Genomic DNA, 20,536 nt, shown 5'->3' with positions numbered 1-20,536 from the left:
GCAAAGTCTATTCATATCTTTTATTACACCCACCAGAGTTTTTGCTTCATCCTGTTTCACACAGCATCCATCAAAGCTCTATTCTATAGCAGAGATTTCATTTCAGAAAGGAGGAAAGAGACGAACAATGAGTGAGAAGCGACTGAACATCTGTGTGATCATGTTTCTGAACAAGAGACCTTAGCGATCCTGTCAGTTGGCAAAGCTAGCTTTTGGGTACATTATCTTACTTTGGAAATGACAGCCAGTCCCTCATGTCAACTCCCTGCCAACTGCTGTTGAGGGTACCTTACTTTATTATTGTCCCACAGCATTTTGAAACCGCAATTATACACTTCATTTTTTTTTTAAGTGTAATGCATTCCAGGGGGAAATACTCTGTGAGAACATGCTTTAGGAGGTGAACTTTCCATGATACAGCCAAACAGTATCATCATCGTTGAGGTTTATTAACTCACTTTTGAGGGTTCCGGGTGATATTTTATTGGAAAAATTTAAACAAGGTCAGTATATAATCTGTGAAATAGTCCACAGTCAGAACAATGACAGTCCGTACAGACGCCAGGCTGGGGGGTCTGTGTTAGAATCAATGAAGACCCACCCAAAGCAAGCAAACAAGTGAGTAGCAGCAATTCATGTTTGTTCTGCAGAACATTAGGACTGACTGAGCACAGCCAAGCTTGGCTTCTGTTGGCATTATTAATGACATCTGCATGTTTTTATTCCTAAATTCTTTTTTTTTTTTTTTTTTGGTTTTTCGAGACAGGGTTTCTCTGTGTAGCTTTGCGCCTTTCCTGGAACTCACTCTGTAGCCCAGGCTGGCCTCGAACTCACAGAGATCCGCCTGGCTCTGCCTCCCGAGTGCTGGGATTAAAGGCGTGCGCCACCACCGCCCGGCTATTCCTAAATTCTTAAAGTTTCCGTGAAGTTATGGTTTCCTCTATCCTCTCTGGCTCCCTTGTGTTATGAGATCCACTTTTAATGAATTAAAAAAAAAGTGTGTGTGTGTGTGTGTGTGTGCGCGCGCACGTGCGCGTAGTATGGATGTGTATGTGTATGAGTTGGTGTATAGGCCAGAAGTTGACATCAGGTGTCTTTTCTTGATTATTTTTTAAGTGTTGTTCAGAGTCTCTCTCTCTCTCTGAATTGATTCAGCTTATTGATTCTGCTAGGCTGGCTGGTCAATGAACTTCAGGGATCTGCTTATCTCTGCCCACCCATCCTGCCGAGATAGTGGAGTTAAAGGGACATGCTTTTTACAGGAATGCTAGGGATCTGAACTCCGTACCTCACGTTTGTGCAGCAGGCACTTACTAATTGAGCCAATTGCTTCTAATTAATCTCAATTGGAACTTTTATGTGTCACTATTTTATGTTATATTTACAATAAATTCACTTATTGCATAGGTGATAAGTTTTATAATGGCTTCAACATGCTACCATGACAAATGCCTGTGCACTGTGAGCCACATTCCTATTCTTATTTGAAATCCCAGACTGTCATGCACTGCAGGAGGAGGACTGAGTCACGACCTTCTTCTTGCCTGTACAATGCACACGTGTATGGTTCCATTTGTTATGTAGAACAGGGAGTGGTCAGGGCATCATTTGGCTTAATCATCTAGGTAGAAATAAGATACAGTGGAAATGAACTGGGAAGTTTAATATCGTAATTATGATACAGTATCATTTTGTTAATTTCAATGTCTAGGTCACTTTATTAATATTTGAATTCTCCATTGGTTAATGTTTTAGTGTTCCAGTTTCATTTTCTTCTCCCTAGAGGATAGTGAAACAATACTACCCCTTTGATTAGCCCACTGAACAACAATTTGTTCTTTTCTCAAACTGTCAGGAAACAAATTCATTAAACCTTTTTTTTTTTTTTTTTAAAGCTTAACCAATCTAACTCTCAGCACTGATCTTTGCTCTCCTTTTCTTTTTCCTTTGTTTTTCCTAGTAAGAAAGTTTGAAGGATGTGAAATTTGAGACAAGTTTTCACCCTCTTTCCTCCCCTTCCCCTCCCTTAACTAATTGCACTTGAAGATTTTCCAATGGGCCGTTTTTTGCTGTGCGACGCTAACACCATCACACCATAAAGGCTGTGCTTGGTGGTTGTCCACACACTTCCTCGTGGCCCACCAAGTTCAGTTTTTCCTCTACAGCGAAGAGACAAACTAGATACACCCTTTCCTTATTTCCTATTTAAAATGTCCTCATTGTGTTAAGTAGTTGCCTTGTAATTTCTCTCTCTTTTTCTCCCTAAATCATAAGCTCAGTCTCCCAAGATACTTTTCATATAAGGGCTGAGGGATCATGACAGTGTTTCAGAATGTCCCAGAAAGCTGGGCTCCACAGTTGATCATGTGAATCCAAATCCATTCCAACATCTTCCACACCAGACCTTAACGATGTAATTGAGAGCATGTATTAATCGATTGGATCTCCTTTGCATGGTTCCATTGACAATATAATTGACTATTTTAAATGTAGAAATATGTAATTGGATTAAGAGGATTAGTTGTCCATTTCTTGGCAGTTGCCTCGGGCTCGAGACAATTTTGCAACTTCTAGAAAGTTATCACTTGTTACAAGAATGTAAGCAGAGGAATGAAGATTCTGAGTGGCAGTGATCACTTCCTGCAGCGATGGTCAATGAAAACTGCATAGAGGAAAAGAAAAACCACATGAAGGAAAGAGAGAGCTTCAGTGGGTGATGTTAATGAAGAGAGTATCTCAGTTCCATTCACAGAGATGGGAAAGAAGAATGTAAACAAGGCAAAAAGATGAGGAAAGGTTAAATATTTAAAGGAAATAATACACAGGGAGCATATAGTAATATTAAACATCTCAACTATGGAAGTTCAGGTTAAGCTGAGTTTCAAGGAACAACGAGCCTAGAATGTAGATTTTAGTGTATTGTAGCACATGCATCAGATAAAATACAATATTATGCAAAATGACATGCTGGGAGAAATACAATGACATTTCAAAGAAAACCTTAACAGAGCTATGGAATCAATGAAGTCTAAAATGAGTTGTTGACATGAAATAAAACAAGGTGGATTATTTTTTCAAATTCTGACTTGATGGGAGCCAAAGTGTTTGTATAGGAAGGAGTCATAGGGGAAAAGTTCAAGAAGATGCGGAGCTTTGAATTCGGTCAGCTAGAGGAGTGAAAAGTCATTGAAGACAATCTGGAAAACATATACAAGGGGTCCAGGGTGGGAGTACAATGTTGGGATTCACTGCATTTGAAATGACAGCAAGACTTGTCAGTGAAATGGGCTTTGGTGATACTGACTAAAGATGACACTCTGAAGTCATTAATTAGGGCACAGGAGGACGCAATAGGGCCAGAGAACAACAGGTGTAGACTAGACCTCTAACAGTGGAGCTGTTAATATCCTTCTGGGGCAGTGTGTGCGTGCGTGCGTGCGTGCGTGTGTGTGTGTGTGTGTGTGTGTGTGTGTGTGCATGTGTGTGTGCATGAGTGTGTGTCTGTGTCTTTGTCTGTGTGTGTGTGTCTGTGTCTGTGTGTCTGTCTGTGTGTGTCTGTGTGTATTTTTTTGCCTTACTTCCAAGACTCATTCCCAACCTTGGGCTGGAGGAGAATTCAGTCCCTCATCACTAACTATGAAGGTATTTGTGAATCTTTCATTGGTTCCCTTTCTATGGTTGAAAGTTGTAAGTACTACCCTTCTACCACATGATCACTGAGAAGTTTGGCTGTGAATAATCTCTTCTAGTGACTTGTAGGCATTTACTAAATCTGGCTTTTCGTGGTTAGACATTTTATAGGAAGATTGGACAGCTGCTTTTCTATTGTTGACTCAAGTCTCTATATGCATGATATATTATTTTTCAACTGCTGCCATTTACTTTCTAATTATTTCTGTCTTTATTTTTAAGAAACTATGTACCTACCTCTATGAGAGATACTAATTTGCAATTCTTTATAATGCCTCACATCAGTATCAGCATGATCTAGAGATTTAAAAGTGTGACTTGGAAAGTGTTCTCTTCTTTTATTTTCTAGATAAGTTCAGGAGGGATTGGTATTAACTTTTCCTTAAAGTATTTGATAAAATTTTAAGTGAAATCATCATGGCCTAGAATTTTCTTTGTAGGAAGGCATTTTACCTATGAGACCACTTTGACTTTCTGTGTTCTTCTAAATGACTTTTGTTGACTTTTGTCTTCTTATTTTTTGTCTAAATGGTTCCATATTTTCCCACTAAGAAGTGCATGATGTCATAAACTTTGAATGTTTGCACAATATGATTTGACCTTTGACCTTTTCCCTAAATTTCATTTACATTCATTTTTTAAATCTCATCTGTTCTATGTGTTTCTTTAGATTTAGTATATTTTATGATTTAGCAGAGTTGGTATTTTCTAGGATAGAAAGAAGGTAAAAAAAGAGCCCTCAATTTCATGGCTGAAATTCTCACTAAATGACAGAAAACATATAGGGTGAGGGTGGAGAAATGTTGACATCTTGTAAAGATACCATTGGTTGGGAGGCCTGAAGACATGTAGATCTTCAGTCATTGATGATCTAAACTAAATACATAAACACTAATACCCTTTGGATAGCTAAGGTACAAAGATGTCTCCAAACAAGCCTAAAAAATGAGAAAACAAGGGGAAAAATCACCATGGTGGTTAGATTATTTTACATATCAATTTAATTTTAATAACATTCAGCCATATTTTAGTTCAGTAATGTTGAGATTATCAACTTCTTTTAGACAATGTTATTTAGATCCTGAACTCCCTAAAGATTCCTGCTGTCTCACCCTGATTTCTGGGCCCACAGATAAAAGCCACCATGCCCACTCCAGACTTTTCTAAACATTAACGGTTGCATAGACCTATAATTCCAACTGCTTGGGAGCTGAAGCAGGAGGATTACAAATTCAAATTCCATCCTGGGCTACAGAACAAATTCAAAGTCAGCCTTGGCATCTTAGTAAAACTCTGTTGCAAAATAAATAAGTAAATAATGTAAAAACAGGCCTGGGGACATAATTCCATAGTAGAGTGCTTGCCTAACATGTGGTACCACAAAATTCATCATACATACATGTACACATAAATAGTCCTTATTGACTTTTTTATGACAGAAGAGTGAAGGGATCCAGAGTAGTAGCTAAGTGAAGCTTCTCTCAATTTCTTTTAGCTAAGTTCTCTGAGAAGCCAGAGAAAAGTAGCTGGTAGGAATTAGTCTCGGTGAGCAGAAATAAGATGAATGGAAACTTGGCAAGCAAGTTGGATATTTTATGCAACTATGGGTTTGGGAAACATTTGCAAGATCAGGATAATTATTCTGTGCTTTGAACTGATTATGTTTTGTACTGTATTCATTTTGTATAAAATGAATTGTATGGCTAATGTAATGAAATATGACCTGAGTGTAAAGGCACAGTTGATCCCAATTCCTTCCTTCCATAGGTGTTGGGATCTCACTGAAGGATTCAAATCTATATGATGGAAACCAGTAGACATATAGGTGTCATCACAGGATATGTTATTTAAATTGCTTTCACTTTTATAACCTAGTTCTCAGAATAAATGGCCAGCCCTCATTTTTAGCACATACTGGTAATGTTTTATGTAAAAGTTAATGCAATGAGTTTCTAGAGGCAGGGAAAAGAAAAAAAACACACATTCCATCAGTGGTCACCACAGTGAAGAAGAATACAGACTGTGGACTCAGGCTACAGCATCTGAATGTTGCTGTTCCCATTTCCAACTGCATTATCCGGTATACATTGCCTCAGTGTTGTTTGCAAATGGAAAAATGGTTTCATCTCATCGATTTGACATATGGTGAATGAGTGAGTACATGTACCACACTGCACCAGTGCCTGGGGCATAAGATACATATAGGTTGTAATTGTTATTACCAGGGTAGAGATAGGTTAGTTAGACTCTGTGTGCTGTCAGTAATCTGAGGCTGTCTTGTATTAAAAATATCTAGACCTTGGATGTCAAAATCCTACACATTTGATAATTGTGTTAAAGTATACTAAGAACAAAATTGCCAAATGTCACTCAAGTGTTGATCTCTTATATAGTTAAAGACTTTTCTTGTGTGTTCTGAGTCCAGAACAGCAACCAATGCTTCAAACATAATTTAATACTGGTTATAGTAATTATAATTATGTTCTGGTATGTAGATTCTAACACAGTATGATTTTTTTCAAAAATAAAATACATTAGATATTGAAAAACAAACTGTGCATAAAACTTAGTATTTTTGTGACAAAAAATGAACACCTTTATTTTGATCCTTTCCAGTGTAGTAAGTCACATACTACTGAAAAATCTACAACAGAAATATATGCTACCCCCATTTTGCTAGTGCGCAAATAGAGGATCTTGAAATGTGACCTCTAATATCCTACAAAACCATTTACCAGGACAGCTGAGGGTCAGATTCTAGGCACCTGGGTTCAAGCCCATGCTTCCCACACTGCTCTTGTCCTCCTCCCAGAAATGATCCACAAAACTAGAACTTTTTCAGTTGGTCAGTATCATATAATTTAGTGATTTAATTTCTTTGCATATTTTCTCATTGCATTTCACATGCTTATTTCATGTGCTGTTAAAGCTTGTACTGGAATTACCTATGACTCCCTTCAGTGTTCTGACTTCATGAGTGAAGGGATGCTGTGAGCAATAGACAGGTAGAAAGTGCTGATCTTGGGGCTGGTTCCAGCTTTGCTGCTGTCTGTCTCTTGTGGGGACAAGCCATGGCATGGTGCTGGTCTCCCCCTTTTCATTTGTACACCAGAAGAAATCCACGCAATGACCTCAAATAGTCATTCATTAATGACGGTCAGTGAACAGTGTGAAGCTTTACTGCTTTTCCCACAAAGGACCAATTGTATAAACGTTGACCAGTTTCCTAGATAACCAACTCTTGACTTGTAATAATCCAGTCCATTGGAAAGTCCCAGGATTTATAAAACGGGTTTGGATAAAAGGGTTTTACTGTGAACAAACCAAGAATGGACATCGGAACGTCCCCTACATTCTCTTACGTTATTTTCATTCTGCTTTTAGAATATCCTGATCTTTGTTTTGCCCTTTTGCAACAGGACTACTTCACAAATGCAAACAGAGAATTGGAAAAAGACGCGCAGCAGGATTACCACCTAGACTACGCCATGGAAAACAGCACACACACAGTAATTGAGTTTACCAGAGACCTGCACACGTGTGATGCCAACGACAAGAGAATCACGGTAAGAAGGGTGAGCGTGAACACTCTCATGGGTAACGTGTATCTACATATATGAAGCAGTTGATAGAGTACAAGGAGGAGACAGTGAAAACGATCAGTATTGGCAAAGTCACACAACCCTTGGGAATTTTTAATACTCTTCTTTGCAAATTCCCACAGTTTTAAAACCATAAATTTCATTGAAGGCATTTGTATGCAAATTTAACATTTTGAAGCTCTCTTTTAAGTCAGTTGATTTAAAAAAATAAAAGTACATCTTAGCTTTTTCCCTATAAAATTTGAAAATAAATAATAAGGGTCTAAAGAAATGTATTACACAGAAGACAGTCATAATGCTGAATATGAGGGTGTAATTCATCCGATTTGTAGCCGATTTGGCTTTGTAAATTTCTGAAATCCAGATGAATAGTCAGTTGATTATAATCACCTATTGGCATGTTATACGAGGTTTCTTATTTTCAGATTTCACACAAAATTATCTTCATGAATATGCAAATTAAATATTTAGAGGAAATACACTCCTGTGGCGCTTTCCGTGTTTGCTTTTTACCATTTCATTTCTGTATAGACCAATAAAATTGTCCTTTTTATTCAACCCACTAAAGCTTCAAAAAAGAGAATGTAAAAAGTCTGAAGTCATTCTGATTACCCTTCAGCCTAAGGCGTGCAGGAGGAAGAACACGCACAAACAGACCAGCATCACTTTTCATGTAGTGCACAGTACAATGATAATTCAGTTGGAATACTACTGTCGTCATCGGCCACACAAAGAACAGAGCAAAGGGAACATTTAACACAAGTAGCTCTTCTAAATCATTTATTCTCAGAGTTCTTATTCCAAGGAGCTGGCAAAACACCCTTATCTGTAGAAGGATTCAGTCGTTTTTTTGTTTTTTTTTTTTTGTTTTTGTTGTTGTTTTTTTCTATACTCCTGCAAACCTCTCCCATCCCACAGCCCCTCAGGCAGTCTCCCTCGGTGGCTCAGTCAAAGCCAGTTTCACTCACTTCCCCTTGGAAATTCCCAGTATTCCTATACTGAGTACAGCTTTGAGTTATAAAATAAACAAGCCCAGACATAGAACTGCCTTCTTCTGTAAGTCCATAATTGAGTTAGTGCCTAGAGCAAAATCTGTTGTGGGGGGGAAAAACCAGTCTTAGAGTAATTTAATGTTTTTTAAAACAGTATTTTTTTATTTTTAAAATATTTTTAAGTTAGCCTACAAAGTAGTGGACTTCATTATAGCATTTTCATACAAATAGGCCATTATACTTTGTTTTATTTGCTCCCCTCCCCCACTGCCCTCTTCTGTGCCTCCAGATCTTTCTGGCTGGTTCCTTTCTTTCTCATGATAGTTTTTTTTTTCCACTTTCTTGTCTGTCTTTCTCTCTTCTTGGAGATCTCTTCTAGCTCTCTCATGATCCCCATTCTAATTTCAGGACCTACAAACACACACACAGACATAAATTCACTCATACATATGATTTAAACTCTAGGTTCATTTAAAAAAGAAGACATACAGATGCTTTCTGAGTCTGGCTTATTTTGTTTACCACGGTGATTTTCAGTTGGATCCATTTTCCTTAAAATATCACTGTTCCATTGTCTGGATGTACTACATTTTCATTATCCATCCAGCAGTTGATAGACATCTAAGGTGATTTCATCTTCTAACTATTTTGACTAGTAGACTAGAAATGAGCATGGATAGACAAGTGTCTCTGTAGTAGGATATGGAGTCCTTTGGGATATGTCCGGAAGTGGAATAGCTGGATTATATGCTTGTATTTTTCACTTTTTGCAGAAATGCCACATTAATTTCTATAGTGGTTGCACATGACTACGCTTCCAGCAGCAGTGAATTAAGGGTGAATTTTCCCACATAATCACCTGAATTTGTTGTCATTTGTTTTCATGGCAATGGCTATTCTGACTGAGGAAAAGTGGAATCTCAGGACTAAAGGAGGAGAAGAGAGGGGTGAGGAAGAGAATATGGAAAAAGACAACTGGCATTAAGAGCCATTTAAGGGACAATATGGAAACTTACTACTGTAGAAGCTTCTGAAAATATATACATCTATGAAAGAAGTGGAAATGGAGGTACCAAACAGTGGGGGATAAAAGCTCAAGCAGACATTTTATGCCACCAAGTGAAACCTTCATTACCAGGACTGGATCTCATTTAGTTGATTTGTTCCCCAAAGGGTTGCCAAGCAAACCCCAAAGATCTCGAAGCTTAATTTGAAATTTTCTAATGGCAAAGGATTTAAAACACTTGTTTATATTTATTGGTCATTTGTATTTATTTTGAGAATATATTATTCTGTCCAATAGTCCATTTGTTGACTGGATGATTTGGAATTTTGGTAACTAATTTTTGTAGTTCCTTATGTACCATAGGTAATATTCTCCTTTCTGTTGAGCTGTTGGGAAAGACATATTCCATGGTGTAGTCAGGCTGTCTTTTTACCCTGGTGAGTGTTTCTTTTCATGTGCACATACTGTCCGTCCTCCCGTTTCTCAACTCTTGGGATTATTTCCAGTTCTATATAAAAACAGTCCTCACCTATGTCTACTTCTTGAAGTGTTTTACTTGTGTTTTCCCTTAGCAGTTTCAAAGTTTCAGGTGTTACATTAAAGTCTATTTGATCCATTTTGGGTCAATTTTTGTTCAGGGTAAAATATTAGCTTTCTTTCTCTTCATGTGGAAATCCAGTTTCCCCAGAACTGTTTATTGAAGACACTGTATCTTCTTCAAGGTGTGCTTTGTTGAAAAGTAGCTGTCAGTAGCTTCTTGGATTTATTTCTAGACTCTCTATTGTATTCTATTGACCTACATGTCTGCTTCATATTAATTCTGCCAACCCATGAGTATGGAAGATCTTTCCATCTTCTAGTGACTTCTTCATTTTCTTTCTTCAGTGTCTTAATGTTTTGATTGTAGAGCTCTTCCACGTCCTTGTTTAGTGTTATTCCTAGGCATTTTATTGGTTTGAAGTCATGCAAATGATATTTTCCTTAATTTCATACTGAACAAGTTTATTATTGATCTATAGAAAAGCTATTGATTTTTGTAAATGAATTTTATATCTTGCTATTTTACCCCATGTGTTTATCAGGTGTAAGAATTTCCTGGTGGAATCTTTAGGGTCTTTAAGATGTAGGATCATGTCAATAGCAAATTGCAGTAAGTTGACTTTTTTCTCTCTTATTTGTATAATTGTTTCCTTCTCTTTTCTTAGTACTCTAAGAATTCAATCACCATAGTGAATAAAAGTTGAGAAACACCCTTATCTCATTCTTGACTTTAGAGAACATATTCTTAGATTTCCACTATATTCTGGATTTGGTTACAGTTTTGTCATATATGGTCTTTATTTTGTTGAGATAGTTCCTTCTATTCCTGTTCTCTTTAGGACTTTTATCATGAAGGGATACTGAACTTTTTAAAAGGCCTATGCTGAATTTGTTGACATCATTAGGTGATTTCTTTTCTTAAGTCTAAGTGCTGTATTATATTTACTGACGTGTATATTGAGCCAACCTCACAACCCTGAAATGAGATAAAGTTAGTCATGGAGTATGATCTTTTTATTGTGCTCTTGAGTTTGGTTTGCTAGTATTTTAATGAGAATTTTTGCCTGTGTATTCATATTGAAATTGGTTTGGTAGAATTTGGCAAGGAATTCATCTAGTCATAAACTTTTCTTGGTTGTGAGACTTTGTATTACCATTTCAGTCTTGTTGATTGTTACACACCTGTTTAAGTTGTTTATATCCTCTTAGTTTAACTTGGGTAGGTTATGTGGTTGTGACATACTCATGGGTAGACATGAACAAACATCTATTCACCCTGATAAGAAATGAGTAACAAATCAAAGTAAAGATAGTACCAAAGTCAAGCTTGGGATTACTAACAGGAGGATGGGTGAGAGGTTGCTCAGGCAGCTGCATTACTAAAAGCTCGCCTCAGCATGGGTCACAGCTTATGAAAGCTGGAAACCTGGGGCACACTGTACAACTTGCAGGCAGCTGGACAGGCTGGACTCTATCTTCTAAGCAGCTCAACTACTCTCTACTTCTTTCAGGTATATGGGCAGATGGGAACTGAGCCTATTCTAGACAGCTCAGCTTGTCTGAATCTTTTAAATAGCTCAGCTATTTAAAAGTATTATCAGAGCCTCCATTTGTCTGAGTGTGTCTCTAAGAAGTCCTTAGTGCTCATATACACTTGGGGAAGGAGGAGCTAGTATCTGGTCAATTTCAGGGACTTCCTGAAGCTCTTGAATTGTTTACTTTTTGTGTTTAAGGAAGTTACTTCTAGGACAGAATGTTTCACCTCACTTTGTAACATCCTGTAGATTAGTGAGTGTCCCTCAAAGATGGAAGATTTTATTCTAGAGGAAATTTCTACACAACACATGTATATCTAGAAATTTATCATTTCTTCTAAATTTTCCATTTTATTAATATCAGTTTTCAAGGGGTTCTCTACTGAGTTTCTGGATTATATTTTGATAACATTCCCCCTCTTAGTCTCCAATTTTATTAATTTGAATATTCTTGCTTTTTATTTTGATTAGTTTGGCTAGAATTAGATCATTTTAGGGTTCTTTAGGAGAGATTAGAATCAACTCTTTGGACACTTTAAATACCTTTATTCTCATTTCTTCATTCTTATACACTGCTTTAAGTAGAGTTATTTAAACATAACTCAATGGCAAGGAAAGTACCATTATGAGACATAATGTACCTATGTCTGATTACCAGGACAGTACTGTGAGAGTTATCTGGGCCTACCACCACGAAGATCCTGGAGAATCTGGTCCCAAGTACCATGACTCAAATCGAGGCACAAGGAGTTTGCGGTTGCTGAACCCTGAGAAAGCCAATGTGTTGTCTGCAGCCTCCCCATACTTTGATCTGGTAAATCAAGACGTAAGTTTCTTCTTTCCTTATTTCTTTCCTCTTCTTTTTTTAAACAAAGAGATGAGTTAACTGGAAGTTTATAAAAGACTATTTACTCATGTTATTAAATTTAATGCCATGTCAACTGAATGTGACTTTTTATTTTCTTCTCCTTCTTCTTAAGACAGGTCCCCATTCCAAATAAAGGCACAACATACTGGTGCCAAATGTTTAAGATTCCTGCATTCCAGGAAAAGCATCACGTAATAAAGGTATGTGACTTTCATGTGGGCAAAATTTCATTGATGTGAATGAAGAAAAAAAATTTTCTTAAATTGAAAAATAGTAAAAAATATAGAAATGATTTCTAAGTATATGGAAGTTAGTGAGAAAGAAGAAACTATTTTATCTGATCCACACACTGTTTTCAGATACTGAAAGTTCGGGTTACAGTTAGTATTTCAGGTATCTTCCAGTTTTACACATCTAAAATAAGCAGGCAATATTGCTATAGTAGGAATTGCTACTTTAAATAGTGTGTTTACATATTGACAAATCCTAAGCAGGAAAGTGACATTTCCCACTTACATTGTTTGAGAATATCTACTTCATTAAAAATACTAGATGTTGTCATAAAAAAGACAGTTGTGTTTGCTTGAAGATAGGAAAAAAGATAATTAGTGATTGCTACTCAACTGATGAAAATGAAAAATTGGACAAGCTCAAAACATGGATAAGCTCTCAATTGCCCTTGACATGCAGTTCTTTCTCCCCATTCCCTGAGATTGTGTCTCCCAAAACTTTAACATCCAACTGATGAATGAACAGACCTCTGGCTCTGACAATTATTGGCAGTTCCAAAGAGATTGAAAATTAGGCCATAAGCTCTCCAAAACCTCACAGGGCTATTACAGAATAAGAGTTAAATATCACCAACTGAATAATGTGAACCCTTAGAATGCCTGATGTTGCTACCTGTCTGTTGGCACCCAGATTATGTAATGAAATAGTATGGATGTAAGAGAGGAGCCAATGGCTAGATTCTGGCCTCTAGATGACACATAGGTTTGAACTGGTTCTTCCTTTCATTAACATTGTATGCATGGGTAAATTACTGAATAATGCTGTAGCCTCAGTTTTCTCTGCTGTAAACAGTCTCAATCATAACATTCTCCCTACCGAGCTCAGAGCATTTAAGCTGAGGTAAGGAAATTCTCATACCCTCCAGAGTGACTTACATATGTTGATTTCTAATGTATTCATCCAGTTGCCCAGATCTGTCTTTGCTTCTAGGTTGCTTCATAGCTGTGTAGGGTACAGGGAATGTATGAGTTAATAGATAGTCCCAAACATTTACAGGATGTATTTTGCCAACAGTTGTCTTAGCAACCATACAACAGTAAATGCATTGCTTGCCTCTAAAAGAAGCTCTTTTTGACTTCATGCATGTGTAAGCAGAAGGTGGATTTGAATACGTACTTAATGCAGGGCCAAAGCTCTTCACTCATGTCAGTGAAGTCTTTGTCAGAAAATAGAATATTCACGAACACTGTGCACCATTTATAAGTTCTGGCTTAAGAAACAGATGTAAAACTAGGTCCCGAAATGAAAACAAACATTTCACAAAATAGGTCCTTTATTCATCTTAAACCTTGATAGATGGTAAAATCCTTAACTGCTTCCATTCACATACTTTATTCTTATCATCATTAATGCTAAAGACTGAATTGAATGAAATAAAGATAATTGTGTCTGTCTGTGGAATGTCAGTATGGCTTTCATTTGCTTGACACCTCACTGAGAATTCTTAGGTAGCTTTTCTGTCACAAGCCTCTCACAGTAACACAGATAAGAGGGCCTTGAAGTAGGTACTATGAAACCCATTGATGCTTTTACTACATGTTTGTAGCAAGAAAAAACAATTGCATGAAAGACTCTATACATACATATGTATACACACACACAATTGTAGGATTTTCAGTTCTACTAAAACCCAATAGATCTTTACTTTGAGTAAGACAGAGTTTGAAAGAGGGTCACCAAGAAGAAGGAGGTTCCTGTCAAGTTTGTGACTGAGAAGACTTTTAGTGACAGCACTTCAAAATTCTATTAATCAGTTCACAGTATTCCCCACAGGATAGATTTCTGATCTTATCTGACAGCCCCAAAGTAAAGTTCACTTAATATCATGAAGCACAATCATTCAACTAAGACAACATACAAGGAATCAAGCCCTACTGGAAACAGGGTCAAAATATTTGTGCTGTAAAGTTTTTCTACAGACCATATTTCAAAAGATGTTTTATTTTTAATAAATGCTATAATGAAGTTCTAGTAAGCTTCTGAAGTAAAATTCATAGGTCTAGAACTTTCCTAGAGATATCATCTAGTTTCCAGCTTCTTTGTCTTGGAAGAGATGATCTCTAATATATAATCTTCCCACGGAAACAAAGATTCCTGCTTTGTTTGAAAAGCCACAAGTGGGGGTGTTTCCCATTTTTCCTTGCACCTTGCCCAACAATGAAATGTGTTAAAAGGGCTCCGCCATGCTGGAGAGATGGCTCTGCAGGTAAGGGCACTGGCTGGGAAGCCTGACAACCTGAAACACACACAGTCAAAGGAGAGAACCAACTCTCACAAGTTGTTCTTCAAGCTTTATATGTGATTTATGCATTCCTCTGTGGTGCCTGCACATACCTCCTAACACACAAAAAATAAACAAACAAACATGTCTTGGTTAGGGTTACTATTTCTGTAAAGAAACACCATGACCAAAAGCAAAGTAGGGAGAAAAAGGTTTATTTGACTATGCTTCCACATCTGTTCATCATTGGAGGAAGTTGGGACAGGAATTCAAGCAGGGCAGGAACCTAGAGGCAAGCGCTGATGCAGAGGACATGGAGGAATTATTGGCTCGTTCCTCATTCCTTGCTCAGCCTGCTTTCTTATACAACTCAAGACCACCATCCCAGAGGTGTCTCCACCCACAAGGGATTTAGCCCTACTGTATCAATCACTAGTTAAGAAAATACTCTACAAGCCCGACTACAGTCTGATCTTATAAAGGTATTTTCTTAATTGAAATGTCCTCCTCTCAGATGACTTGAGCCTATGTCAAGTTGATAGAAACTATCCAGCACAAAATATAAAAAAAGTTTAGGCCTTGGTCCTTCTCTGATACAAAGTACTTTTTACAGAAGATAGTTTTTGGATTATCAAGTATGTGATTTATACTGAGTTTTTAAAATATTGATTATAGTTTGATTTTTATAAGATAAAAATTTCACTATAATTCAGAGAAAGCTTCTTATTTGTAGCTGAAATGTTGAGGCTATATATTTTATGGCTGTAAACAATAACAAAACTAAACAGATAAATCATATCAGTGGCCCAATCATGAATTAATTTTTATGGGAGTGACTGAAGTTAATAACATTATTTAAATTTAAAACTTTAACTTTAACATGTAAAATGATTTATGATAAGGATTATGAAGTGATAAGGTAAATAATATTGAAAATTACTAAAAATCACACAATAAATAATTTTTCTGGAGCAAGATGGGATTATAACAAAAGTTGTTTGTTCAAATTCTCTTATGACTTCAATATATTGATTTCTATTTGATTATTGAAAAAAAATTGGTTGAACTGTGAATTGAAACTAGGCATAGTGGTATCCCTGTATTACAAGCTCCCAGGAGGCTAAGGCTGGAGGAATGTCCCTTCAAGGCAAGCCTGGGTTATTTATAAAATACTAGGACTTTAAAAATGTGTGTGTTAGATGACAGCATTTCATTATTGCAAGTGACTGTGGAAATTGTAGAAAGTTCTTGGTAATTTTTATTAAACCCACTCTTCTTGCTTGGGAGGATCATTTGTTCACGTCATCTGCTCCCCACTCTGGTAACCCACGCTCCAGTCCATCTTACCACAGTCCAGCATGGGCTGCTTTATGTAGCTTTCTCACATTGTGTCCTTACCTTCAGCTTGGAATTCATTTTAGTAAACGATTTCTTCATGTGATGTGCTCAACAGTGAAAAAAATTGTCATGACAAATAACACTTAGACATGCTGCATTAGAAGCTGGAGTTATTCGTTGGTTTAATACAGTGTCCTTTAAGGGTTTTTACCATCAGGGAATTCTCTTCATAGGTAATCCGCACCTTGAATTTATCTGTTCAAACAGGTCCATCATTTTGTTGTTCTATTACCAATAAAGACTTGGGAGTCAGATATTGGGGTGAAACCTGTTGGATCGAAGAGGTAGTGAGAGGAGCGACCAGCTGACCTACCCCTTTTTTCCCTGAGACCCAGCAAGTGCATCTCTCCACAGGTCCCAGACCAAAAAAGACCTCAAATCTCTAAGTCCCTCCCTACTACTTCCTGTGCATCTCTCTATCCATCTCCCTGGTCCTCTGTACTCTCTATGGCTAATTTTTGTCAACTAGTCCCTGGCTTTGCCTCCTGATCCAAGGTTAATTTTATTAACACACTCTTGGAGTTTCGCAGTGAGATCAAATATCTCACAATAGCATTTAACTAACAAGTATTCATTGATAGCTGGTTCTGTTAGAGAAGAAAGTAGTCGATGTGTAGCTTAGAATAATCATGGTCCCTGCATCTCCTCAGAGCCTGTCTTTACTGATTTCCTATAGGGAGCATCAAGCCTTACTGAACTTGAATCCTTGCAAACCATTTGTTCAACGTGTCTATGGTAAAGGTGTTAGCTATTTCTATATCCCAGTCTTCACTAAATGGAAATTGTTAAAACTAAAAGTTAAACTGGAGTTTGGGCAGTTGATTTTTTTTTCTAAGCACAGCATTGGATACAGAAACTCTTCATCAACCTAACTGTTGTTATTGGGCAATTTATGTTTATGGTTTCTCCTGGAATGACTTTTCACTGAAAACTATATTTACTGGAAGCCTGAGAAAGGACAAGCGCCATGCTAAAAGTTTAACCAGAGCTGAGGTTTAAGATAGTTTTAAGTTGCTTTGACTAATGATAAACTGTTTGCCTTTCTCTACTAATTTCCCCTCCTAGAAATTGGGGGGTAGATATTATTAACAATGTTACTATGACAAATGAATGAATTAAATGGGTTTAATATTTAGAACCATGACCAAACTGACACCTACTCTATCAAATAATACATCATTTGCAACAAATAGCTGCTAGTTTGTTGATCATCTTGTTAGGTGTCTGAGTTGCTGAGAGATTTTCCATTAGCCTTTCTAGATATTCAGGGATTTAAATAAAACCTACATAATTGAGCTGGGAGATAACTTAGTAAAGTGCTTGCTGAGTGGGCGTGAGGAACTGAGTTTGATCTCCAGCACCCAAGTAAAATGCCTGTAGTTTCAGTTCCAGAGAGACCAAGATAGGAGGACCCATGGCGCTTGCTAGACAGTCTAGCTGAATTTGAACTCCAGGTTCAGTGTGAGAGCCATTGAGGAAGACATCTAGTGTTGACCTCTGGCCTCTACATGAACACATGCACCACACAACAACAATGAGCCTCTAGATTATCAGTCACTTCATTTACAGAGAGCACCTTGAAAAATGTGTGCTTTAGAGAATGCACTAAAAAAAATGTTGAGGTAAAAGGAAATACTGTTATCTTCAATAAACCCTTGGAGGGAAATGTTATGCTTTATGTGTGTCCCTGAACAAAGCACAGCTCCTTCCATGCGATTAGACATGCTTCTGGGCTTTTCGGACAACATTGCTGCTAAGCAATGATGGATTGTGGAGAATGCTTCCTAGGAAAACCTGAGCATAACTGCCATTAAATAGGCATGAAGAGTCCTTGAAAGCTGAATACTGTATAATCATAAATAGTTTCTAGAAAGTGGATCTCCCGCCCTAGGCATATAGCATAAATATTTGTCCTCATAGCCTATATTAAATATATGCAGCTGACCAGTTTCCCTATTGCATTCACACTTTTCCTAAAATAAAAGGACATTATTGAATGGAGAACTTCATCATTAAAGCATGTCAAAAAATGCCAAATGTGGTAATAGGTAAACCTTTGGAGTAAATATTAGTAATCGTGAGAATTTCAGCATGACTGGTATAAAACGACTTGTTTTTGTGAGTATCAGAATTAACTTTTTTTCTCACAGTGCATCTCATTCCTGTTTTCCCCCTGAAATGACATCTTAATTGATGTTGGCTTTCTTCCTCCTGGAAACGGTTTTGATCTTGTTATCAGGACTCCTTTTCATGTGTCCACCTCCTGTTTCATTTTCTCCTGTGGGAAACTCGAGGTTTGCTATCAACTTCTGACTCAATGGTTGTTTGTGCTTTTCCCAGTTCGTCTCTAATCATGGAGGATGGTGTTTGCTCACTGCTGTCTCCCTTTCATCCCTGGCTCTTACCATATTCCCGGGAGGCAAATCTTTGGATCTTTAGATGGATCTGTTTAACAAGTTGAGACAAATAAACTTTCACAATAAGCCTCATGTGAAAACACCTTTCACTCCTTTGAAAAACTTTGCAACACTAACTATTCTAGTAAAAGTTAATGCTGTAAATACAAAATTTCAAAAAATCCACATTTTGACAATTTGTGTCACAAAGTTTATTGGTGTAAAATAATTATATCCCTAATATTTAAGTAATCTGACTTTATATAAACACAAGTATATACATATACGTGTGTGTGTGTGTGTGTGTGTGTGTGTGTGTGTGTGTGTGTGTGTGTGTTAAGGAAGAGATGAAAAGACTAGGGTATTTACTATGACTAAACCTAAAACTTTGGATGGAAAGATGTTAGTAGGAACACCAGCCCTACTGATAATGATGTGACTCGAAGTAGCACATTTTAAAGGTTTTTAATACGGGTGCTCAGTTTTAAAGACTTTGCTCTGTATCCTCTATGTCACAGATCTATGTCTATGTCATAGATACATCTGTGTCACAGATACATTAGGGATTTGTCTAGCTACCTGGGTGTTCTTTATGGTCACATAGAGTACAAGTTATTGAGTTCACTCTGAAAGCATGTCTGTTCGTGAGCGTGATTTATTGCTCTGCTGCTAATTAGCTTTCCGACCCTAGAGAAAACACTTAACCTTGCCTGCTCCTCAAATTCCTTCACAGTCAGATAAAGAGATTTGACCAGATGATCTCAATTGGCTCTTTCTGGTTCTAAATGTCTATGACTTGCTGAAAACAAAAGCTGGAGTCTGTGTGGGAGACCAGATGTCCCGTGGTCTGAGTTTCCCATACTCTGGCTTCTCACAACCCTGCAGCAGTCCAGAGTGCAAATGCCTCCCCCTGAAGTTAAAAGACCCTTGTAGGGGTTCCTTTACCATCGATTTTGATGTATCTCAATCCTCTCCTGGGCATTCCACCAGAAGACTCGGAAGTCTAGACACAATTGTGGCAGTTCAGTATGTTAACAGAAAGACTCAATTTGTAAAAAAGAGATAAGGAGACTTCATTCTGTCTGGGCTATCAACCGTTCACCTTTTAATCCTTATACCCACAACTTACTGAACTTGCTGCTATTATTATTCAATGACTATTTCATTTGTATAACAATTTCTTATGAACATATACAGATTTTTACGTTAAACAAAACAATGAAATCATACACGTTTACAGTCTCTATTATGTACTGGCTCAAGCAGAGTCTATGATTCAAATCTTGGCTCCTTAGCCACTAGATGTTGATCCCAGGCAAGTTACTTCACTTCTTTAAGTCTTAGGCTACCATTTACAAACAGGGCTAGTAAAAGAGCTTGTCTCAATTGTTAATTGTCATTATCAAATGAGTGTTTACATGTTTCGCATATATTGGCTTAATAAGGACTAAGTCATGTTACCAATTTAGCATGGTTTTCAAACCTCTTAAATCTTCGGATAAGACAGAGGCAAGGCTTTCCTGAAATGGGCTGGAACGGAGCACAGTGACTGTATCCTGACTCTGCTTTTCATTAGCTAAGTGCCCTTGGGCAAAGTAAACCATCAGAGCTTACCTCTTCAGTCGTAAAGCAGGAAAAGTAATTCTCAGTGAAGATTAAATAGACAAGTGAAACCACCTGTTACATAACAAGCTCGTAACTGCTTGTTTTCTTCCCTCGAAGGGGATTATAGCGATGGATGACGAAAACTGACTTCTAGTATTTTCTCATAGGCTGCAGAGAGGCCAGGCTAGGCAGTAAGTCACTATTGTATTTTGAAAGAAAGATTCCCTAGGAGTTAGATTTCATTGCTTGCTCCCATTACCCTAAGCCAAATGAAATGTAAGCTACTCTCCCCTACTCTTGTCTAAGTAAGGACAAAGTCCAGCTGGTGACTCTCCTCTGGGACATACTTGGACATTCTTAGTGCTCCCATTAGTCTTGCATATGGTGACTTT

General features: G+C 37.4%; 1 protein-coding gene across 1 annotated transcript in view; it reads left to right on the top strand.

Annotated features, from left to right (window-relative positions):
- Moxd1 (monooxygenase DBH like 1) overlaps window positions 1–20,536 on the top strand; it is a 77,608-nt gene that overhangs the window by 9,355 nt on the left and 47,717 nt on the right. The window contains exons 2-4 of the mRNA XM_059272991.1: window positions 7,110–7,256; window positions 12,024–12,191; window positions 12,350–12,433. Coding sequence (XP_059128974.1) covers window positions 7,110–7,256; window positions 12,024–12,191; window positions 12,350–12,433 — 399 coding nt within the window. The remainder of the gene's footprint in view (window positions 1–7,109; window positions 7,257–12,023; window positions 12,192–12,349; window positions 12,434–20,536) is intronic.

This window comes from Peromyscus eremicus, chromosome 8b (assembly GCF_949786415.1).
Source record: "Peromyscus eremicus chromosome 8b, PerEre_H2_v1, whole genome shotgun sequence".
NCBI classification, from domain to species: Eukaryota; Metazoa; Chordata; class Mammalia; order Rodentia; family Cricetidae; genus Peromyscus; species Peromyscus eremicus.
The sequence above is the reverse complement of the archived record's forward strand: the minus strand, read 5'-3'. Positions and strand labels throughout refer to the sequence as shown.